Raw genomic sequence first — 25,004 nt, 5'->3', positions numbered from 1 at the left:
CGACAAATCCAATTTGTCCGCGTTAAGACCGTAATACATGCAAAATTACCGTCACACCTTGGATAGCACAAGTTTAACCTTACACTGGGTTAACGCACCTTCGTTTGTATATTTGTCCTTCCTTTCTCCTTGCTTGGGTACCTAATCTTACGACAAACGATATTTCGAAGCGACAGTTCGACAAGTTTGATCTTGGTTGAAACAATATTCATCGTGGGCTAGGGAATCTCGTAAGGATCTTTGGAGAAACGTGGGTGTAAATAGAGTCAGACACGAATTTCCAAGTTTCTCTCGCGCAATAGTTTGCTAACTAGCAATCGGACTACGAATTTTTATTCCGATTCTTATGTTCGTAAAAGACGAATAAAGAAAATAGGACGTAAATAAAGGTTTGTTTCACAAGCAGATTCAAGAGTTTCAGAATTTCTCGGTGGCTTGTAAAATTTATATTAATATCATATTATTAATCCAAACGTACGACAGGGCGCAAGAATTAATTTCCATCGAACAACTTCAAGTTGAAGACTCATGGTGCAGCCTGCATTAGTACGTAATATCAGCAGCGACAGATGAAGATCTTCGACAAAATAGGTTGCTCGTGCAATTTACCTTTCGAAACCGAACAGAATGTTGGACAAAATACATTGCTGATTTCTCATGATTCCGTGGAGTTAATCCACGATCATCCGTTAGCCAATCCTGCCGGAGTTTCCTTGCATTCGCCACGTTTTAATTACTGTAAATCTATCTCACGTCGGCCGTGAGAGTTGCGCGAAAACGCGAAAGCGTGTTTTCCCTCGGTTTCTTCCGCGACGATCGATTGTTCCTCTTCTCCCTCGAGCTGCTTTCGAACGAGCAGCTTCAGAAACGTAATTAGAAGGCACCGATCTCTCAACTCCCATTGCGAGCATCGTCTTTTGTCTATTCCACGATATCTTCCTATACAAATCTCCAATTCTCCTCCTATCGTTATTAATTAATTAGACTGGCGATATCCATGGAGATTCACATTCTTTGACGAATACAACTAATACATTTTGCCTGGCTTATTAAATATTCCAACGTGTATCAACACTTTGAATATCCATTTCTATACACTCTTATACATTTATATAATACATACTATACTTTTGCATATATTCAATTTCCCATAAACGCGTTAAGACTTCCATCACCACATCTTTCTACCATCATTTCTCGGATATTTCGATCAAAACCTGCGCGTACGATTCCAGGAACCCTGCATCTCCCGAGCAAACGCATTCTGAATCTCTTGAAGAATTAATAACTTTATGCCGAATTTGTTTGTTAAATAGCTGGCTCGGCTAACTGTGCAGCAGCCTTGTAACACGCGCGTCTTTCGCGGAACCTTCTTTTCGCGTAGAAGGATCTGCTGCGGAGAGGGAGAACCGTGACAAATGGCTAGAAACCTTGGTGAATCGCGGAGAAGAACCTTCGATGTTTCGCCGAGGGACGCGATCGACGTATCGGAAAATCGAATCTGGGATAACGTTCGAGTTATTCGTGTCAGATGATGATAAGCTACGATACGCCAACGACGGAACAACGAGTCAGATCTGGTCCCCGAGGTCGACGTCGTTGTCTATCCGTCGTGAATTTAATGAACATCGTTGGCTAGACTCTCGTTCCTGACCAAATACGGAGGGTGGCGATGTTCACCAGCCTCTAAGTGGGTCAAGCCTGGCATCACTTCGCTTTGTATGAATTTTAAATAGCGCGAAGCTGAATCCGCGACGATCGAATCGAGTTCTTCTTCTTAGTATAATGCGACCGTCGAACGGCTGTTTCGATCCTTCAACGTACAATTTTCTTCGATCCAACTGATCAAAAACGCACAGATCCTTTGGCGGAATCGTCTCTTGGCTATATATGCATAACGATATATCTCGTTGCGATTCTAACGCTACATCTTATGGTTTTTAATAGAACAAGATAGGAAGATAGGAAGCGAAAGAACGCGAGTTTCCATAAATTTTAAGAAATTTTCCGATGACAGAAAGTGACGATTCGGTCGAAACTAAAGAGATATTTCAACTTTGGAACGTTTTTAATTACATAGAGTAGATTTGTACGCGCAAGTATGTGTGTGTTGTTTGTGACAATTTAAGATATCTCCTATCGCAATTTGTCAGTTATAAAGCTAAACTTTATGTAGGAAAAGATATATCTGTATTTTAATTACTTTATATTTATATTCGACTTTTTCTTATATTTACTTTTTATAGTACTTTCTTCTAGCGTTAGACTTATTTACTCAGCGTGCTATAAAACAAACAAATTAAACGACAATCGCTATGCTTATTTACCCTACTACTTGGATATGCAAGCGACGATGAGATCTTGAATCGGCGAGTTTGTTTTCTTCGTTTCTGCAAAACGTCTTAACTTCCTCTGCTTCCCGCATAGGTTGGGTACACGCTTTTCAATGTTTTCAAAGAGGTTGCAACAGCTGACTAAAAGGAAAATGTCGTCGAGCGGTAATTTTCCACTCAACACGCGCCACTTTGGTGTCTTCCATCGCCAACGATCCGCAAAATGTCGAATAAATTAACTACGCGTTCCATTTTTCCATCGAATGAGCCCATGATCAGCCTGGAAATTTGTTAGCGTTAATTTGTCGACCACGATATCCTCGAGACAACGCAACGCGTTGCGACATTGTTCAGAGATAAAAACAAACAGCAGGGGGAACGCCGACAATGGCTCGTTCGCGTCAAGGTTTATCGGCGCAGTTGATAGTTGAGGCTGGTTCGGGTTCGCGATCGCCGCTATCCCAGGGTATTTCGAAAATTCGCTATCAGTGACGCGACAAACGCGATAAGCCCGAAAACCGCCAGCGTAGCCTGCATGGTCAGGCAGTAAATCTTCGATGCATCCCGCGTCCAACGAGACGTTTGATTTGTTCGTATCGGTGCGCGTGATTCTCGGGCAACCGGAAGCTGTTACGAAGGATCGGAGGGTTTTGTCGATCGTCTGTCTTCGATAGCGAGATCCTTTAACACGCGGACTACCAAACGCCAAGTCCCGTAATGGGTCGTTCTGGATCCAGTTGCTTTTCGTAGCGCCTTTTTAGAGAAATTTATAGCAACAGAGATCAATAGTTTCTTATGAAATTTTCCGATAAATCATAGATACGAACAAATCAAAAGATAAAATATAAGCAAACGATGCGTATGCTGCACAGTTCTAACGTAACATGGTCTTACTTTGGGGCGCAATATCTCGACATCGGTACCGCTAGACTTCTTCAAATTTTAGCTACGTGTACACCGTGTCCTTCTTTACGAGTAGCTAAAATTTGAAGCAATATCTGCTACCTCAGTTTCTCGGAGAAATACCTTAAGGGAGCTCGAGATGAAGGGAATCTGAAGATATTCGTCTGTTGTTCGCGATAGAAGTGCACGTCTTAAGGTACTTGCAGCATAGACTGCCTTCGACGGTTATCACGCAGCAACTGTGTACCAACGAAAAGTCGAAAATACGTAGTTTCTTATATCCGACGAGTGAGGTTCGTTCTGAATTCCTCGCCACTTTGCTACACCGTCAAAGGGATAGAACGTAATATCCGCCTGGTAATTTGAAATCCTGGAAAATGTGTATCGATGTAACGATCATAGAGTAATTTTACGATTCTAATTCCACGATATTCCACTTAAAAGAATGCAATAATACTAGTGCTAGTTAATTAAACGTAACTGATTAATTGCGAATTACAAAGCACAGATGTTGTTCCGGGGGAGTAAATCAGGGACGACAGTTCTTCTTTGGGAGAACAAGCATCTTGATAGACGTTACGCAGATGCTTTGAAAAGCCTGCGGTAACCAGTCACGCGTCGACTCGCATCCACGAAAGATACGACCTCATTTCGCTGCCGGAAGTCCGCTGCGGAACGTTCGAAGAACCGCAGCAGCAGCAACAGCGAGCAAGCAAGCAACAATGAGAATTACTTTCCACCACGTAGCCCGGTTCTAATATTAAATTTTCCAGAAGCCCGCTTATAAACGATTTGATAATATTAAAACCGCCACGCAAAAGATCCATCGCGGTTCGTCAATTCTACGCCTGACCCTCTGAATGTAATCATTGAAAACAGATATCGCGTGAAACATTTTAAAATCACGCGCAAACTTGGATAATTTTTTCCTCAAGCTTCTTAGTTTTCCTAATCTTTCATCGTTAATCCCTCAGTTTCTTTAATCAATATATATCTTCTTTAACACACACATACACATATACTCGGTTCTTCCACACACTGTTAACTGATAGAAAGTTCCCCTTAAAATATACTTTCTCGAAGAGACGACTAAAATCTCCCTCGTTTCGTTATTTATTTCTAATAATTTAATTTAATTTATTTTAATTATAATTATATATAATTTAGTAAAATTATTTCTACTATTACGTTCTCCTATTCCACTATTCTACCAATTTCTGTTATTCTTAAGCTCGTCTGAAGCTTCGTTGCCCAAAAGAAATTCCTACAATTCCTACTATTCCATTGTTTCTTATAATCGCCTCTTAGTATTCGAAATGAGAGAGAGAGAGAGAGAGAGAGAGAGATACATATTACATATGAAAAAATAAATGTTTCGAAAGCAATCTCCATGTATTGTATTGTTCGCCGTTCAAACTTGCGAGTGGCATAACAAACGACTCTGTTTCTAGCTATAGCAGTTTATCCAATGAAATACGGCAGGAGAAAGGGAGAGAGAGAAAGAGCGAGAGAGATTCTGTCGCAGGTAGTGAAAAGCCTCATTCCGGTGTTGTTCGTTGCACGGTGAACGATCTGAAATTCGTATTAAACGACCGTGATAATTGTCTGTTCGCGGGAGACAGGTGGGTTAAAATTACGGGAGTACGCTCGAGACGAACGTAAACGCGCAGAGCCAATGACAAACTAGTTCCACTAATGAGAAGGAGATACCTCGGCGTCTGACTTTTCTAATTATTACCCGCCGCGTATTTGCGCTTGTTGAGACTGAACCCTGTGAAAACTCGAACGGCGGATGCTTCTGAATGAAGCGAAAACACGCTTAATTTACGATGTCGTGAATTATTTCGATATTCCAATTGAACAATGCGTTCGCAGTTGGGATTGGCGAGACTTTTCCTCTGTTTTGCACGCACGATGCGATCTTTTACAACGCTGTTTCTTCTTTCTTTCCACGAGCTAATTTACTTTCTATAGGCGGTCGCTTTTACCCTTCGTACGAACTACAATAAATGGAGATGAAAATCGCTCTTTCATAAGCTCAATCGAATCGTCGTGGAGAAAGTGATAACAACAAGATGTTTCGTATTTTTATGGGACTGAAAATTCACGGTTCTGCGCGAACAGTAGCAATCATCGAATTATTATATCAATTATACGCGGTTCGTCGAAATAATCGTTATACGGCAGTGTTAAAAGTCTCTCAATTTGGTAGGTAGGTACGTGATTAACTTGTAATTTCGATAATTATAGCACAAAGGGGGACTAATATGTCATTTCTCTGTGGTAGCTGTCGGAGCCTCGATCCACGAAGAAATTTCCAATTTAATTAAAGCTAATCAAATAAATTTTTATGGAATTTTAACGTCGAATCTAACCACGAGAAATCAAGAGACAGAAAAATAGAAAAAAAGGGAACTACGGTATTCAGACGTTGCCATCCATTAAGATGCAATGGTACTTCCGGTGTAGGTCGAGGGTCGCCTCGAAACGACATAATTCCAATGCAAACAAGTGTCGAGGGGAATAATCGAATTCTCTTTAATTAGCGGCGGTAGTAGCCTCGGTTAGACGATAAGCTTCTTTTGAAAAACACACGGAAAAGTTTTAAGCTTACGAATTGACAGTGACGTAAGAGACGTAGAAACGCCAAGTAACCATAGAATAACCATGCATGGGTAAAATAACTTTGAGATCGATAATGCGACCTGTAAACCACGTGTCCATTTTCCTTGTTTCAGGTGTCGTAGAATGCAGCGATACGAAGCGCGGTGCTCGTCCGCGACGAGGCGATGAGAAGGCTGAATGGAGGCCGAGGAAGCCTCAGAGCCCCCTGGGGCTCCGACCAATGTTCCCTCGTCAGAGTACAGCGAGATGAACCGTAGTGGCGCACCACAGCCAATCTAAACTGTCACCTGTTTCAATTACTCTTGCAATCTGCACCAAGAACCACGAATAAGGACACGACAAATAAATAAATACCATCGTCAACCAACGAAACACGAGAAAAACTGTAATACTCTCTTCGGTTCGCTGTTTGAAGAAGTATCCTGAAGAATTTATATACCTGAACACGAGATATAAACCAACGCAATTAGCCTAGGCAATTCTAAAGACGTACTTCATCGCTGACACGGCCTCTCTTTGTTTCCTATCTAGACGCACAAGTTGCTTCAAATCGATAGAATTGTGTTTAGTAGAAACGTAGACCTCGCGGAGAAGGTCCATTGAAAGAACACCGTGCAACGAAAGATTAATTACCAATCGTTCGACTAACTATAAACGGGAAGAATTATTGCAAGAGAATGGCTGCACCAGTGATAGAGAAGAAGCGGTTCTTCTGCCGCGAATGGGCGTTCACCAAACTGTCCCACTGCTTGGAACAGAGGCCAGCCTCAAAGACATGTGGCGTTTTGGTCGTTGGTGGCCCAGGAAGTGGAAAGACCGCGTTCAGTGCAGAGTTAGCCTGGCCATCGGCTGGTACCAATGCTAGACATCAGAGATCCTTAAACAGGAGATTGTTGGCCAGGCACTTTTGTCAGGCTAGAAGCGAGGCTTCGTTGTCACCAGCTCAGTTCGTGAGGTCTCTGGTTGCTCAGCTTCTGCAACCCGGTTCGGATGGGATTCATAGGTCAGTGACTGTTATACAGAGATTCGTAACTTAGTCTTACAATACTATACTTATATTATACGCTAGAATTACGCTTCCATCAGGTGAAAATTATCTCAGTTATGGAGATAAGTAAAGGTAGAATTTACATGGTTGGAAAATATATTCCACAATTTTCATTAATTTCAAACGATGAATCTAATATTACTATATTAAAACGATGATTTTTACAAATGACTTTCTCTGAACATTCCACAGAGTGTCTTCGAGCTCGCCGATACCAGGCAGCGCGACGACAACCAGCAACGCCACGACAGTGCCATTGACATCGAGGGAAATGGTAGCAGAAGCCTACGCGGAGAAGCTTCGAACCGATCCAGAGATACAAGCCGCTTTGCAACCGGATGTCCTCGACAGAGATCCCGACGACGCTTTAAAGAAAGCACTGCTGTTCCCTCTATTGGAGTTAGAGCCACCAAAATGTTGCCTGTTCCTGTTAGTCGACTCGATCGACGAGGGGCAGACTCTGGATCTTCCTCAAACTGGCACCAGAGACTCGAGAAGGGAGAGTGATAACGTCAGTAGGACGATCGCTGAATTATTGGCTAATCATCATCATCTATTTCCTCAATGGTTGCTTCTGGTTTGTACTGCTCGACGTCAGAGCAAACCCATCTCACGGATGTTCAGCGGCTTCCGGAAGATCCCTTTAGACGATCTAAGGAAGTCCTTGGTGGTGAGAGACATCCAACAGTATATCCTGGCACGGTTGGATCAAGAAGACGCGCTCAGGTGTGTATTTGTTGATATCGCATCGACACGCGTATTTGTTGAAATTATTGGAACTTTCGATTGGTCTTTCCAATACCGAGCTTCCATGGTCGTTTGTAGCGTATAAACTGATAACTAAAAGCCAACACTTACAATTACAGTCGCTAAATACGAGTTAATTTTCATTCATCCAGGCAGCACATCTCGCGCGACACAGCCGAGATGCTGAACCAGCTGCACATCAAGAGCAACGGCTGTTTCCTCTATCTAGAAAAAGTTCTCGACGGAGTAGCCGAGAACTTCATCGTTCTACGCGAGGTTCGCGAGATACCAGGCACCTTGAACGGTCTCTATCTATGGCTGTGTCAAAGGCTCTTCAGTCGAAAGCAATTTGCCAAAGTTCAACCTCTATTGAACGTAATCTTAGCCGCAAAACTACCCATCACCCAGGAGATACTCTACAAATGCGTGAAAACTGCGTGCACCAACATCACCATAGAAGACTTTAATCGACGTCTCCACCTTCTACGCAGAGTCATCTCTGTTTCTCGTGCAGGAGCGTTGATGTTATTCCATCATAGCTTCGCAGAATGGTTGCTGGACGTGAAACACTGCACGCAGAAGTATTTGTGCTCCGCTGTGGAAGGTCACGCGATGCTGGCCGCTTATTACACCCTTCGCGGACCGGAATTGAACGCCGATGAGATCTGCGTGCTTGGACAACACCTGCAACGGTCCATAACGAACGTCGCTACCACAAATTGTAACCTGGACGTGCACACGCTTCAAGTACTGTGGATGATAGGCAGTGGAGCACCGATAGAAGATTGCTACCTGGACAGCTCAGAGTGCATCCTCTGGCCCAGGCAGGAAGTGAAGCTGTTGAAACTGTTGATCGATGCGGGCGCCAAGCCCTCGGAAAAGGTCGTCGAGGACGATGCCAGCAAGGATGCTGTCTCTTCTAGTCAAGTAATTAATTTTGGAAGCTTGCGTTTATTGAGAAACTGGAATTTTAAAAGCGAATACTTGTCGCCGTTGTCTTTGAGTAAATTGATCTGTCGATTAAATTTAGACTCTAGCAATTAAGAGAATGAAGATGTTTATCTGACAAGGAGCGGACAACGATTTGAAATAATTAATTTTGTTAAACGACAGTTTTAGGATACGTAGTAAGCTTCTTCTTATTTATATGTCATAGACAAAAGCAATTCGCGATTGCGCAAGGACTAAAGCCAGAAATAGAATTCGTATAACTGTGATGTTTGTCACAGGTCTCGCAAGACGTAAGCCCTATGGATGAATCTCCCAGCGAGCCATTAACGGAACTGCTCGGCGAAAGCGGGGACATCAATCAAGCTGATTCTTGCGGACGAACAGTGCTGCACACGCTTGCTGCAGACGGTAATGCATCTCTGCTGGAGTTGGCTCTGGCGACATGTCCTCAGGTAAGGATCAACCTCTCTCATTTTTAAAAAGCTGCGTCTTGATTTATACCAACAATGCGCTTTTCACATGCCGAACGAAGAATTATAAATTTACAGAAAAATATTTACAAATTTACATATTTATCATTATGATATTTAGTGGGTGAAAGAAATCTTTGTCCGTTTAGTAACATTCGCATAATAATATGAAATTGCATAAGCATCTTATAATATATAATTAATAATTAATCTCGTTTGACAATTATATTGACTTCCCTAACGTATGTATACTAGCATTTATACCGTAATAATTGTAAGTGGACATCATAAAGAGCAGTCTTTAAGGGAAACCAAGCTTACAATGTAATAAGGAAGAAGCATAAACGAATCATAAAGCATTAACCGCAACTGTACCGGTTTACGATCTTCCCTTATTAGTTGCAACAATTATCATAAATACAACGCGTGTCAAAAGTTTCTAACTACGGTGTAATCTCATTATATTGTTGAAATAACGACTTTCTGAAAATAAAGGACCAGGTGCACAATTTGTACCTGGACTCATAAAATATAATTTTTATTAACATATTATTTGAACCAGAATTGGTCTATAGTTTGGAAAGTTTTGACAGTCACTCTATGGAAAAGTAGATTCACATAAATTAAACCCCTTTATACCGGTGTTTCCCTACACTTTTTGAGTCGCGATACTTTTTTATGATAATGAAATAATCGCCCTCCTCCTACACAAGAAAGTATTTAATAAGATAAATAAAATAAATTTTCAGGTATATAATTTTAATTTATATTTATAATTAGTGCTAAGAATCTTTATTTAATTAATAGAGTAAAAATAATAAAAAAACACTTCCCAACCACGAAAGAATCGCAAATCCGAAAATTCCACAGATTAGCAAACCGTGTTTAACACCATGTTACATGTTGCATATTTTCTAATCACGCAGGCAAAACTGGAAGCCACCGATCGTCACGGTCAGACACCCTTAAATCTAGCAGCGAGACACGGTTATGCAGACGTAGTACGAGTTTTGCTGGCTTCAGGGGCCTGTGCGGATCACGCTGACTGCGACGGATGGACAGCCCTGAGAGCTGCTGCCTGGGGTGGACATACTCAGGTAATCGTTAGAATAAAACAACAGAACTCGAGACATCGAATCATCTATCCTTAACAATGTCATCATCATCCTTGCATACAGTCGAGAATATAGTCGTTGTTGATACACGTTTAATAGACGATATAACATTTGATTGCAACACAAGTTAACAGTCAAATAATACACAGTAACAGTCGATTAATATATCTGAATATCTTAATGAGGATTGCAAGTATTGAAGTATGATAATAAAAGGGGGAAGTCAGTGGAGGAATATAAACGGTGAAATAAAAATATAGGTAGTCGAAATGCTGCTGGAGCACGGGGCAATGGTGGATTGCGCCGATTGGGATCAACGAACCGCGCTCAGAGCAGCCGCATGGGGTGGCCACGAGGACATCGTTAAAGCGCTTCTGCAGCACGGCGCCGACGTCAACAGAACCGATGACGAGGGTAGAACCGCCTTAATTGCCGCTGCCTACATGGGTCACAGCGAGATCGTCGAACACCTTCTAGACTTCGGCGCGGAGATCGATCACGCTGATAACGACGGAAGGACTGCACTCAGCGTAGCTGCCCTATGTGTACCCTCCAATCATGGCTATGCAAAAGTTAGTTTCCGTTCCCCTCGTTTTCACGGCTGTCGAAAGATAAAGAAAGGCAATGATGTTATGGGACAAGCAAGAACGAGATACTTGCAAGATCTATCGTTGCACAAAACACTGCTGGAACACGAATACTGTTTCTCTTCATACGTACTAACAACGAAATTTTAGTTTGTTTGATATCATTCCATTATCGTATCACACTATTGTTTTTTGTTTTTCTTTTTTTTTTGGTATTGTATAAGGTAGTTAAAGTTTAAGAAGATCGTAAGCGCGATCTGATTAATCGATTGATTTTATGCAGACACTAGCTGACAGTAGAAATCCTTAATCATTTTAGTGCTGATGTCTTTAAGCTCGCTGCATTCGAATTTTTATGTCCAATCCCACTCCCAGCGAACTGAAAGGCTTTTAACGTTTTGTGATGATCTTTATACACTATATATATATATATATATATATATATATATATATATATATATATAGGGTGATAAAAAGAGAGGTCTAAAATTCCTATTAAGAGATCCTAATAACGCTCAGCACTAAAATGCGCAAGTAACAGTCAGTTGAAGCATGAAAATTTTAAATTTCGTATTAATGAAATTACGCTTAGTTATTTACTTGTGAGATCTCGGTATACGTATATAAACGAACATATGATCTTCTGTCACAGGTGGTTACGATCCTCTTGGAGAGAGGAGCTGCAGTCGATCACCAGGATAAGGATGGCATGACACCATTGTTAGTGGCCGCGTTCGAGGGACACAGAGACGTTTGCGAGTTGTTATTGGAATACGAGGCAGATGTGGATCATTGCGATGCTACGGGGCGCACACCTTTGTGGGCAGCTGCCAGCATGGGTCATGGATCAGTGGTCGCTCTTCTCTTATTCTGGGGATGTTACGTTGACAGCATTGATAACGAGGGCAGGACCGTTTTGAGCGTCGCTGCTGCCCAAGGCGGCACTGATGTAGTGAAACAATTATTGGACAGAGGTATAAAATACCTTCCCTTTCCTCCCGATTATTTTTATCTTAATTCAGTATTAAGTCCTCTGAATTATTTTTCAAGATAACTTGCAACATGAATCCTCGATATTTTAGGCTTGGACGAGCAACACAGGGACAATTCAGGATGGACGCCATTACATTATGCGGCATTCGAAGGGCATATCGATGTTTGCGAAGCATTACTGGAAGCTGGAGCCAAAATTGACGAAACTGACAACGATGGGAAAGGCGCTCTGATGCTAGCCGCGCAAGAAGGACACGCTGCGTTAGTCGAGAGACTCCTGGAACAACATAGAGCACCGATCGATCAACACGCTCACGATGGAAAGACGGCTCTAAGGTAATTTAGTAATAACGATACCTTAGCTAAATCCTCTATCTGTTTCATTTTATAAAATATCTTCATGGTGTCAATCGCAGACTCGCAGCTTTGGAGGGGCATTATGACACCGTCAGGGTACTATTGAGTCACAATGCAGACGTGAATGCGAAAGATGCCGATGGAAGAAGCACTCTTTATATCCTTGCTCTGGAGAACAGACTGGCGATGGCGCGATTCTTGCTGGAGCATGCACGAGCTGACGTGGAAAGTAGAGACTCAGAAGTAAGTATAAGAATTTTTGTTGTTGATCTCTTTAGTTGCTTCGTATATGTTTGTAAATTTAATGTGATTTTCCAGGGTCGAACACCTCTGCATGTGAGTGCTTGGCAAGGACACGTCGAAATGGTAGCTTTGTTGCTAACAGAAGGCAGTGCGAGCGTAAACGCCTGTGACAATGAGAATAGAACTCCTTTACACTCTGCTGCCTGGCAGGGTCACGCAGCCATCGTCAGGCTGCTTCTGGAACATGGAGCAACCCCTGATCATACTTGCAACCAAGGCGCAACAGCTCTGGGTACTGATAATGACCAAAGTTTGATCAGTAACATGACTTTTTTCTCACATACTTGACTATCACCATTATTGTATTTATATAAGAAAGTAATTAAACTGATCAACATTCATTAGGTATCGCCGCACAAGAGGGTCATGAGCACTGCGTACGAGCACTCTTAAATCACGGTGCTGATCCCAGTCATTCTGATCATTGTGGCCGAAACGCTATCAAGGTGGCTGCCAAAAGTGGCCACGACACCGTGGTCAGGCTACTCGAGGAACATTCAGCTAATCAACGAAGTCTGAGGCCTGGTATCAACGGAGGTTCGTCTATTTCTCATAATTCTCCAATGCGTAATTTGTCGTCATGTCCATAATTATGTATATTGTTTATTACGTTATTACAACGCATATATAATGCAGGTGGAAGTAGTAGCGCTACTTCGGTGACATCAAACTCTACAGCTGAAACGAAACCATCGTCTGCGATCTTGAATCCTCTGTCGACGCAATACAGTCCAGCAGAGTCACCTGATTCGACGAAAAGAAGAAGCTGCGTGTCCTTAGGCAACAATTCCAGCAACAGCAAATCCAGCAGCAACTTGACTGGTAGCACAAAGAGCGATCAAGGGAAATTCAACCAGAACTCGATGGTGAATCAGGTAATAAAAGTAGGTAACAATTGTTGTTTCTAATGCTTTCCCGATTAACTCTCTTGTGTAACTTGAGGAGCCAGTTCGAGGCTCTCCGATACCACTTCCAATCGGCTCTCGTCCGTCACGTTCCATCATCTCTTTCTGGCTGCATGTTTTGTTTATTCTGTTTTCATGCACCCGTGTACAGATCGTTATTTATACAATGCCACTCTTCGTACGAAGATTTTGTTTAAATGCAATCTACTAACTCTCTCGAACAACCAGATGCACATTTAAAACGTACATTCGATTGATTTTTATGCAAACGTTAGAGGCCAACTCGATCTATACACGCTACGAATTTGATTCCTATGGGGAACCACGCGTTATCTGACTGCTATAATTTTAGACACCATTATCTTTCACGCAACAATTGCAACAATGCTCGAGGGGAGCGAAGAGTCGTCCGCTGAGCAAACTTTTGTCACCTCTGAAAAGCGAACCGCAGAGTCCTATCTACGCTTCGCCGCCTCATTCGCCGTTAAGCGACAGCCTGATACCCTACTCGCCGACGAATACGAGTCCACCTAGTGCCCAGACCGCTGCGAACGTGATACAGAGTCAGCTTGGAGTATCGTTGTTGACTGGAAACCAGAATATACCATACAAAGCGCAGATCGGAGGATACAATCACACGTCAGCCATTTACGAACCGATCAACATAAAGACAGAGATCATCGATAAAAACGACATTAGCAAACCGTTTGAATTAACAAACGAAATGTTAGGTTTAAGCGTAACGAAGGACAAGAAAAATGGTCTTGACGAGAAAAGAAACTCGGCCGATACTCATTTCACTAGGGACACTCATATGAGGATAATATTGGGAAACAGTGGCGCTGGTGTTGGCAGAAGCGTGAAACATACTTCTGACCATACACCTGCCAGGTAAGATTGCGTTTCAATAATATAATAAAAATGTTAAAGAAACTCCCTCCACATTGCGTCCTAAATATAAACCACTAGTAATAGTTAATTGGTTGTAAATTGTTTCTAAAACATATTGGAGCGATTTTTCTAATAGACTATATTAGAGATTAAGCATGAAAGACGCTTTTTGAAAAGACTGATTTTTTTATTACAGTGCAAGCAATGCAAAACCAAAGCGCAATGGCTTGGTTTCCAACCCAGCCATGAGATTAGTAGCAGGTGTTAGAAATGGAATTGAAAATGCAACTAATAGAAATAAGCCTATCACAACACGAGTTAATGGATTTCAGTGGAAGGCCGAGGCACGAAAGGAAACACCTTTGTAGGGACAGGTATTGACACAGTTTCACTTTTGAGGGTCATAAAAAATGTCTATGATACAAATACAACGTATTTTGAATGATTGTAAAAAAACAATAAATCACCAAACACTTAAAGAAACGTTTGATTCGTATGAAATTGTACAAATGTTTACAGCATTGTATTTAATTGTATTTTTCTTTACAATGCACTGCATAATTCCATTATGCTTTACAAATATACATACTTACAATTTCCATTCAATCATACACTTTAGTATTAGAATTTAAATATTTTCATCCCTTCAAGTTTTCGTTTAATTCAGTTTTAGTTTGAAAATTATTGAATGATAAATTTTTAAGTTTCCTTCTTCTTCTCTTTTTTTTCTTTTTTCTCTTTTTTTTTTTAATATTACAGTACTTGAATGACATACATACATATATATATATTCAATTTATAAGAAAATAGAAGTAGCTGATCCTTATGCACTGTAATTACAGTGTTCAGTTTTGGAAGTGGTATCAGTAGATTTTTGTATTCCTTTTCTACTAAATCGTAACTTATAAATATTTTGCATGATCAAAAATAACTATACATATATAACATTAGATTTTACAATAAGATTAGAAATTTAGCAAAACATGAAATTTAAAGAGTTTTAATGTTTTAATCTTTTCAGAATAACCATCTCACTAATCTACGTTTAAGTGTGTCGTGTCGAGTTTATTATTTACGTAATAATTAACAATAAAGCAAAAAAACAAAGACAAAGGACTAATCAAAATCTTAATTTTTTGTGATGTAGGTTGTGTTGTCAGAAACACCTCAGCAGGACACCGGAATCCGTTATTGCGGCTGGCGAATCGTAATCACCAAAAAGCGGAAGTCAATAAACAAATTCTTCTCTTTTTATTTGAGCAAAATCAAATTACCTCATATGAAAAAGTAAACGAAAAAGAATATGATTTATAAGAATTGCTGTTGAATAAAAAAGAAAGAAGATGAAAATTGCGTAATACAAAAAAAAACCAAATATTAAACAGTATAGAGAAATATGTAGATCTAGATATGTAAACTTTACGAAACATGACTTTGTATAAATGTAACGTTAATAAAATTCTTTACTGATCTCACTAATACTTCATATAAACGAAAGAAATAAAAAATGAATTAATTATTGAAATCTTTAAGGATTAATAGTCATGACTTTGATGGGAGAGGACGACATAATACGAGATTTTTTTTCTTCTGAAGACTGGGTGCAAATGAAATGCATAATGTGATGTGGATTATGCAGAATTGTAAAGATATGTATAAATTATATTGAGCGATTTAAGAAAAAATATATCATTATAATGCGAACTCAGTTACAAATACGTAAAATTATGGCCTGAAAATTAATAAAAACGTGTGTAAATACACATTCTTCATGTACTGTGCACGATCATATTTATTATATTGTAATAGATGCAAAATAAATAAAAAGTAAAATATCAATATTAGTCATTTATTTATTTATGTGATAAGGCTATTTTTTCAACAAAGTAATTTGAAAGAGAATCATTTAAAGAGTATAGTTGTAAGATAAAAGTACAACTATCTCTTATATTGTATTATGATTGTAAAAGGGTCATAAATATATCTCTGTCATAAGATATCTTTCTCAAGGTGACGTTCCCTATTTTTAAGTAGTGCTTCATCCATATCCTCAACACTTTAGATAAAACAGTAGGTTTCATAAAAAGTTATTTTTTTCTGAAAATTCTATAACAAAGAAAAAATTTTCTTGTATCATTACATTAGATAAGAATCTTTATCTCTTAAACATACAAAGTTCTCTCTGATTTTGCGTTATTAATATTTATGTAAAAAAAAATAATTTAATGGTTTTTAATACAAAACACAAGTTCCTCTATATTAAATTACAATAATTTAGTGACAAATATTGGTAAATTGATATATAATGAATATATTAAAAGGAGTACTGAGACAGAAGATAATATTATGGACAGTTATTGGTGTATGTGCTGGAATTTCATTAGGACTCATACTTAAAACTTTTACTCTTCAACCATGGACCAAACGAAATGTAATGTATCTAAAGTTTCCTGGAGAACTATTCATGAGAATTGTAAATTGTTTAATATTGCCTCTTATAACATCCAGCATAGTAAGTGCTACTTGCAACTTGAAAAAATCAGGTAAGTATAAAGCAACTTACATTGTCATCATTGTTAAACAAGAATTTCTTATTACAAATCTTAAAATTCTAAAATGCATAGGTCGCATTGGAACAATGGCATTATATTACTATACAACGACAACATCACTTGGAATAATATTAAGTGTTATACTAGTTCAAACAATAAGACCTGGTGATTTACTTAAAGATAAAAACATCATAACACAAAATACAACCAGATATTCAATAACAGTGGACACAATTTTAGATCTATTTCGGTAGTTCATGTATAATATTAATTTGTTTCTTGTTTTTATTTATTCAATCTATTTTCCTTATTTATATTACAGAAATTTTATCCCAGAAAACATAGTGAGTGCAACCTTATTCCAGGTAATAAAATTTTTATAAGTTTCTATCTTTCATCTGCAGCCATTATTATGATCAATTTAATTAAAACAAATTACAACTTAATACAACAACTTAATTTGAACAACAACAAAAATAAATAAAACACTATTTCAGTATCAAACTATATTACAAAAATCAAAGAATGAATCAGGTATGTTATAGCAACATAAGAAAGGGACAAATTGAGTTTGTAAAAGTTAAATTAAAATTTCATTTCTATCTTTTAGTACCAATTGATGAATGGAAAATAGATCATATGAATGTACCAGGGACAGATGTACTAGGATTAGTAGCTTTTAGTTTAGTCTTGGGATTAGCAATTGGAGATATAGGTGCAAAAGGAGAACCTTTAATAAACTTTTTTCTATCTTTATCAGATGCAATGATGAAGATCATGAGTTGGGCAATAATGTAAAATTACTAAATGCTAAATACGATAAAAAAAAGGTCATTAACTTTTATTACATGCAAACATATCCATTTTATATAGGCTAGTACCAATAAGTGCACTATTTCTTATTTCTGCAAAAATTCTTGAAGTAGAAGACTTTAACAGTTTAATAAAAAGGCTTGGAATTTATATTTTAACTGTCTTCAGTGGTTTGCTTATACAAGGTTTAATATTACTTCCTCTAGTGTATTTTATATGTACCCGTAAATCTCCATACAACATCATAGTTAAACTTGGACCAGCTTTTGCTACAGCATTTGGTACATCATCAAGGTATTTAAACTATGACAATATATTGTTAATTTATTGCTTGTTAATAAAATTATTATATTATATACTTTATATTTATATTTCAGCACAGCTACAGTTCCAGTAACAATATCATGCTTGGAACGCATTGGAATACCTTCTAAAATATCTAAGTTTATTGTACCAATTGGAGCCACCATAAATATGGATGGTATAGCATTATATGAAAGCATTGGTGCAATTTTTATAATTCAGTTGCATGGATTACAATTTTCATTGTTCCAGATCATAATAATCTGGTTTGTATAAAGATAAACAACCTTCTTATATAAATTTATGAATTGATAAACAACTTTCATAAACATAATGAAAAATAATAATTAGACTATGAATTTTCATTTATTGAATTGTGTTTATAAAATTGTGAATTACATTTATAGAAAATCTAAAGGTGCAAACATGTACAGAATGGATATAATATGTAAAAATATGTGAAATATTTGAAGGTGCTTATTATAATATTTAGGAAGTAAATGAATTCTCTACATAGGTTTAATTCTTTTAACTGCAATTATAAAAATATAAATTTGCATAAAAATCCGTAGTCTAATAATAATAATACAATAATATTGGAAAATTTACAGTATAACGTGTACTTTGTCGTGTATTGGTGCTGCCGGCTTACCTAGTGGTGGTTATGTAATGTTAATAATGGTATTAAATTCCGTGGGAGTTCCAGTAGAAGATGTTTCATTAATTATCGCCATTGATTGGTTCGTGTAAGCATCCAACGATGTATTTATGCGATTTTAAACATTCATTAAAATTTTAATAATCACAATTTATGTTTAGAGATCGTTTTAGAACCACTTTAAACATCATAGCAGATGCATTAGGGGCTGGCATAATAAGTCATCATTATAAAAAAAGTAAACAAACTTCTATACCAGAGGAAATAGGATTATATATTTCCGCGTAATAGGTTGAAATTTTAAGTAAATAAAAAATTATTGAAATATTTGTAATGTAAAAAATAATATTAAACGTTATTAAAAATATACTCATTTATAAACAAAATAATGTTTGTATACTGTAAATATAAACTTAAAAGATTCACTTATATTTTTCTCCAAGTTTTATAAAGATATTTGATATGTTTTCCCACGATTTAAATCAATTTTTTAAATTTACATTACATATATAAGTGATAAAGTATTCATCGAAAGAAATTTAAATTTGACGAATTTAAGGATTTTAAGAATTTCACTAGTCTAGTAATGTATGTTGACAATGTTCGATAGTTATTTACAATGATCTTCATGGTTTAAATTAAGAATATTTTACGACTATGTCTTTTTCACTTTTTTAATGTACGATAAGAATTATTAGCTCTAAAAATTTCATTTTATCAACGTGAAGTATATTGAATTTAAATGTGCTCTTACTAACGAGTCGAGCTAAGATAAATAAATAAATAAAACCACGTGATCAAAATCTAGAGGAAACAAGATGAAATCTACTATCAAATAGACAATTACTTTTTCGAACATTAACCTCATTCACCTCAAACTAAGTTGAATAAATATGTGTACTGTTATTTAAAGAATTATTTATCAGGTTTAGTAGCTCAATTTAAACATTTTCTACAATAATATAAAGCTATCATCTGAAAATTATAATCCAATAGTAATCAACTATTAACTAAAATCAGTTATACTTTTCCAAATTCGACTGATTGAACAAAGTATAGGTATTCTTAAATGCATAAAAAATCCACTAAAACGAAGACGTTTTGAGACACTGCAAACACAACTATGTACAATATACTCTATGTTAATAAACTAGCGAGCGAACCTAACCTACTTAACATACTACTGCAGCGATTCCCGTGACATTTTCTAGAAGTGAAAAGTCTATCTATGTGAACATTGCATGTATAGGGAGAGAGATTTCAGAATGGCGACTGTCTTTACTTAGGAGAGTACTTATTCCCGCCCAGAAATTGTGTAATTAACGTGTGTCTTTGGAAAGTTCCATGTGATTTTCATTGCGTATTTACTGAAAATGATAATAGAGAATCCGGATCAATTCAAGGCGTGGCTCACTGCCGTCTTGGAACCACTGTAAGTAGGCCAGCTTGACCGAGCACAGTTCTAGGTGTATGTGTACGCATTTGATGTTGTAAATGGCCGTACATGTGCTATGCTTTACACCCTATGCAGAATTATATTTACATGTATTACTGTTACCTGCTTCTAAATAATTGTTGATAGATCATTTCGACTACCGATCCTCCGTCAAATTTATCATGTTCTTAATAATAATCAATCGAGTAATGATATGCCCCATTCTCACGACTATATCGTATCTATTTTGCAGCGAACGTATTTCGAATAATTGAACGTAGTTTCTTCAATTATGTTGCATTTTAACCCGGAACACATATTTTATATGTGTTTTATTCAAATATACCAATAAGAACATACTTTTTATTTGCTAATCCTCCTACATAAACAACTTAAGCAATTACTTATTCCATAACAATTTGTTGACAGTAATGCTTATTTAAAACATCGTTTACCCTATGGAAAGGGATCAATATTCGAAATACCTTTTTATTTTATATATGATTTTTATTATAAACATCCTAGTAATTATATATTATTACATCTAAAATAGAAGGTACTTTAGTTAAAGACATATTTCTAAATATGTTAAAACTTAAATCATACATATATATTGAATTAGATCTTTTATATTACTTAAAATAATTCTTTCATTGATATATAATTAGTTAATTGCAAATACATAACTAACTTCATTTATTCATTTGTAATTTATTGATTTAATAAAGTTTAACCTTTTGTTTTGCATTTTATAACCTGTAAACAGGTTTCTATTGCAACATATTATAACTGACAAAATAAAATTTTGCTGCATGGCTTATTACATTATTATGTTCCATAATTATTTATTATATATGCAATATAAGATTTTAAATATAAACTTAGTTGTTACATAATTTTTGTATAATTTAATATATATTAATTTATAATTTTGTATGTATCTATCATATAATAGACATAATTATTTTATAATTATCTATTCCAAAACATTAATATTAATATAATCTTGCAGTTGTGATGCAGATCCTGCTGCATTAGCAAAATATGTATATGCTCTCGTTAAGAAGGACAAAACACTGGAAGAGTTGCGAGGTGGAATGGTTGAACAGCTCGATGTATTTCTGCAGCAAGGTATGTTCATATTTTAATATTCAAACAGTGTTGGAAAATTTATTTTGTATTATGATATCTTTTCTTTACAGAAACAAAAAATTTTGTGGAATTGTTATTTAAAACATTAGAGACTCAAGAATATGTACTTCCGCCTCCAAAAAGTGATCCAGATGGTGGTGGGACACCACCAGGTGTAAATCCACCACCTCCAGCATTAACTACAGATAAAGTAACTGAAAGTACAATTGCAATTACTTCTATGAATACAAATCCCCCTGCTCCACTTCAAATGAATGGATCTGCACCTATGGCAATAGGTAAACGTGAAACTAGAAAATCAGACTCTGATAAAGTTGACAAAGAGAAGGAAAAACGTTCTAGGAGTCGGTGAGTTTTTTTTTTTTTCAAATTGTTAAAAAATCTTACGAGTTGTGTGTAATACAATTTTTTGAAGTATGATCTATATATATTTCAGAAGCGGTCGGATGAGGTCCCGAACAAGGTCACGTTCGCGTTCATGGGAGAGAGATAGACGTAGATCAAGAAGCAGGGAACATATTCGTCGTGATCGAGAACGCGACAGGAGTCGGCCATGGAGAAACGAATCGCCACCAAATACACGACGACATGACAGGAGGTCTATACAAAATTTATTTCAACTAATAAGATATTTGAATTCTTTTTTTACAATATTTAATTTATTTTATAGACGAAGCAGAAGTCGTAGCACATCACCAATACGCCCAAGAATACGAGATGGTCCTGATAATCGTGATCATAGAGCGCGATTTAGAAATCGATCTCCGACACCACTCCGATCTAGATCCCGATCAAGATCATTAGATCGCAAAAAGATAGATCGCTCTGAAAGGATGGAAGTGGATAGAACAGAAAGAATTGACGGGAGTCCTGGTGGAGGTACTCCAACACAGGATAGCAATCATGGTGACGTAGACATGAGGTTGTCGACTACTAGTCAATCAATTCAAAGCGTCGTTGCCGTCGCTTCTAGTGTTCCAAATAACCAACCAGGTTTTCAAGCCAAGAGGAGGTGCAGGGATTTTGATGGTTTGTATTTAACATTAAGAGATTTCAAAGAATGTAAGGAATTTTGTGTAACAAATAATTAATATTCACAGAAAAAGGTTACTGTATGAGAGGTGATCTCTGTCCCTATGATCATGGTACAGATCCTGTTGTATTAGAAGATGTAGCTCTAAGTCGTGTTCTGACCTTTGGCCCACATAGTGCTCAAGCACCAGGAACAGTACCTGTAACAGCAGTACCAGAACCACCTCCAGGACCTAATGGAAATGCTCCACCACAACACCTCCCTCTTGCAAGTTTACCTCCTCCACATTTAAGGAATCAACATCATTCTGATATGGGTAAGTATTTTTTATTCGTATATAAAATGTTAATACATAGTAGTAATAATGGTGTAATATGAATCTTGATAGATGCTTTTGCGGAATACAATCCAGATGCACCAAGTATGGAGCCGCGAATGCCATGGGGTAGACATCCTCAACCTGGACCTGGAATTTATGGGAGGGGTCGACGGGAACTGATCAGTGTGCCAGTAATTCCACATACAAACTCGTCTGAGATACCACATACTCAAACAAATCCGTTAAAACGTAAACAAGCATTCGATTTTAATCGTCTTGGACCAAAACAACGAGTGGTACATAATCCAGCTAATTGTTCTCTGGAATTAAAAAAAGTTCCACGTAGCCTGAACAACATAACCCAGTTGAATAATCATTTTTCAAAATTTGGTAAAATTGTAAATATCCAAGTTAATTTCGGCGGAGATCCTGAGGGAGCGTTGGTTACCTTCCAGCTACCAGCTGAAGCAAAGGCTGCATACAGAAGTACGGAGGCTGTGTTGAATAATAGATTTATCAAAGTTTTTTGGCATAACAATGTTAACAACAATGCAGCTGGTGGTGCTATTGAGAACGTACCACCAGGTATATACTATTCATATTTTTTCCCATACATTAACTTGTTCACCAATTATTTTTTTATAAAAAAATTCCATATTTAATACAATGTTCCATTTCATTTAGGATGCCGTCCCTCTGTCAAAGAACGATTAGGTGCTGCTGTAACTGCGCCAGCAAAAACTGAAGAAAATGAATATATTCCCACTCGTCGTTCAACCGAAGAACAAGTCTCACAGACTTTGGTTCCAACATCGCCAAAAACCACCACTGTTCCTACGCGAGAAGACAAAGTTCTTGCAATAAAAAAGACACAAGAAATATTAGCCGCTAAGGAAACGTTAAAGAAAAAACAGGAAGAGAAACGTAAAGAGGCATTAAAATTAACTGCTGATTTGCGTAAAAGAAAACAAGAACTATTAGATAAGCATTTAATAGAAATTCGAGCTTTGATTGACAAAGCTGAAAAGAATCCAGAACAAAAAGATGCAATTATGGCAACAATCAAAACGATGCAACAATCTATTGATAATTTACGTAAAGATTTGGCTGCAAACGGCCAAATAGGTGGTAACAAAACGCAAATCAAATCTAGAGAACAAACCCAAAAAGAGATCTTAGACGCAGAATTAGATTTAATGACTGCGCAACAGGAAGGACAAGATGCTGGAGAATTGCAAAAGAGATTAAATGAATTGCGAGCACAAGCTGCTGCATTAGGTTTAAATGCAGGGCCAACTGCTGGTCGAGGTACAAGATCTAGTAGAGTTATACGAGGTAGTCATGCAATATCATATAGGGGACGCGGCAGAGGAAGTTTTGCCCATGTTTCAGTAGATCATAGACCTACAAGTCTTCTAGTCTCTGGTTACGAAACCGAAGAAAAGGCTGAAGTTTTAGCACATTTTCAAGTAGGATTTCATTTCTATTTCTTCGTACATGCGTATATTTCTACTTTTGTCTGATCATATAAATGAAAATCTGTATTATTCGTATTTCAGCAATTTGGAGAGATAGTAAATCAAATAGTAGATGACGCAACGCCTTCGATTGTAATCAATTTTAAATCAAGAAAAGAAGCTGAGATAGCTTTAGTAAAAGGACGCACATTTCAGGATAGATTATTGTCTATAACTTGGGTCTCTGGACATCACCTACATCGTGGCGGTGGTGGTACAAATGCAAATGCGTCTGTACAACTTTCTTCGCGTTCTGAACAAGCACCACCACCCACCGATGAAGATATTGACTTAGAAGTGAGTCATTAAAATTTCAGATTACGATGTAATTTCTAAAAACGCAATTGCCTGTATTTTATTTTATTTTTATTAAAATCTCCTACTTTTTTTCTAACATACGAATAAATAATAACAATTGCGAAATATTTTGTTCATCTTTTACATGGTACAAATCTGTATTTGTGTAACAGGGTAACGCTGAGGCATTACTTCTCGAAGAAAACGAAGAAGAAGAAGACGAAGATGGTGAGTCGCGAAGCTGGCGGCGATAGCAGCGTCAGCGTTATTTGTGACAAAAACTTGGTACCAACTACAATGACTGTGTGATGATCTGGGCGAATCAATATATGCTCAGCACTTGCGCAATTGCTGCACTATCGTTTAATGCGTCAAATGCCATGATTTACATGAAAAAATCAGGTTATGAGCTCATACACGTTATTATGAGTGTTACACTATTTGTTAATATTATTAAATATATACACATGCGCATTATAACGGTATTATAAAACATGTGCCGTGTCAAATTGCGCATCGTGAAATAGAAAACAGATATACAAGTTTCCAACAACAAAAAAATTAACCAAATTTATCCCATTATTTGTAGAATAAAATCGCTATGTTTTGTATGGGAAACATCTTATTCTGAATTCAAAGTCCTTTTTCTTTGTGTGTAGAATTGTGAATTGTCTCTTGTTATTTCTTTCGAGATAAT

General features: G+C 37.3%; 4 protein-coding genes across 11 annotated transcripts in view; all 4 read left to right on the top strand.

Annotated features, from left to right (window-relative positions):
• Positions 1-6,108, top strand: part of LOC122573726 — a 179,497-nt gene extending 173,389 nt beyond the window's left edge. The window contains exon 6 of the mRNA XM_043740486.1: positions 5,975-6,108. Coding sequence (XP_043596421.1) covers positions 5,975-6,029 — 55 coding nt within the window. The 3' untranslated portion in view covers positions 6,030-6,108. The remainder of the gene's footprint in view (positions 1-5,974) is intronic.
• On the top strand, positions 6,038-16,067 carry LOC122573741 (ankyrin repeat domain-containing protein 50-like). 4 transcript variants are annotated; one of them, XM_043740518.1, is made up of 15 exons: positions 6,038-6,864; positions 7,102-7,635; positions 7,809-8,583; positions 8,886-9,059; positions 10,004-10,174; positions 10,453-10,764; positions 11,432-11,753; positions 11,862-12,108; positions 12,189-12,372; positions 12,448-12,664; positions 12,778-12,969; positions 13,069-13,307; positions 13,690-14,228; positions 14,425-14,602; positions 15,376-15,512. In XM_043740518.1, the coding sequence occupies exons 1-14, from the start codon at positions 6,539-6,541 to the stop codon at positions 14,594-14,596; spliced, it is 4,404 nt and encodes a 1,467-aa protein (XP_043596453.1). In that variant the 5' UTR covers positions 6,038-6,538; the 3' UTR covers positions 14,597-14,602; positions 15,376-15,512. The 4 variants fall into 4 exon arrangements, with proteins under 4 accessions (XP_043596453.1, XP_043596457.1, XP_043596455.1 ...); XM_043740519.1 differs by lacking the exon at positions 10,453-10,764 and having other exon boundaries at positions 6,039-6,864; positions 13,069-13,316; XM_043740522.1 differs by lacking the exons at positions 13,690-14,228; positions 14,425-14,602 and having other exon boundaries at positions 15,376-16,067.
• Positions 16,068-16,352: 285 nt separating this feature from the next.
• Positions 16,353-18,933, top strand: LOC122573757 (excitatory amino acid transporter 3-like). Of its 4 annotated transcripts, XM_043740582.1 has the most exons (9): positions 16,353-16,771; positions 16,853-17,030; positions 17,103-17,145; positions 17,278-17,314; positions 17,391-17,574; positions 17,654-17,887; positions 17,971-18,162; positions 18,508-18,642; positions 18,716-18,933. In XM_043740582.1, the coding sequence occupies exons 1-9, from the start codon at positions 16,534-16,536 to the stop codon at positions 18,840-18,842; spliced, it is 1,368 nt and encodes a 455-aa protein (XP_043596517.1). In that variant the 5' UTR covers positions 16,353-16,533; the 3' UTR covers positions 18,843-18,933. The 4 variants fall into 4 exon arrangements, 3 of the variants coding, with proteins under 3 accessions (XP_043596517.1, XP_043596516.1, XP_043596518.1); XR_006318817.1 differs by lacking the exon at positions 18,716-18,933 and adding an exon at positions 18,304-18,369 and having other exon boundaries at positions 16,353-17,030; positions 18,508-18,541; XM_043740581.1 differs by having other exon boundaries at positions 16,353-17,030.
• An 856-nt stretch (positions 18,934-19,789) lies between these two features.
• LOC122573747 (RNA-binding protein 26) lies at positions 19,790-24,925 on the top strand. Of its 2 annotated transcripts, none has more exons than XM_043740549.1 (10): positions 19,790-19,986; positions 21,002-21,120; positions 21,192-21,489; positions 21,581-21,739; positions 21,812-22,170; positions 22,242-22,490; positions 22,563-23,078; positions 23,178-23,962; positions 24,053-24,307; positions 24,481-24,925. In XM_043740549.1, the coding sequence occupies exons 1-10, from the start codon at positions 19,928-19,930 to the stop codon at positions 24,559-24,561; spliced, it is 2,880 nt and encodes a 959-aa protein (XP_043596484.1). In that variant the 5' UTR covers positions 19,790-19,927; the 3' UTR covers positions 24,562-24,925. The 2 variants fall into 2 exon arrangements, with proteins under 2 accessions (XP_043596484.1, XP_043596483.1); XM_043740548.1 differs by having other exon boundaries at positions 21,578-21,739.
• Positions 24,926-25,004: the final 79 nt, after the last annotated feature.

This window comes from Bombus pyrosoma, linkage group LG12 (genome assembly GCF_014825855.1).
Source record: "Bombus pyrosoma isolate SC7728 linkage group LG12, ASM1482585v1, whole genome shotgun sequence".
In the NCBI taxonomy this organism is placed as follows: domain Eukaryota; kingdom Metazoa; phylum Arthropoda; class Insecta; order Hymenoptera; family Apidae; genus Bombus; species Bombus pyrosoma.
This window is presented reverse-complemented; position numbering and strand designations above follow the sequence as displayed.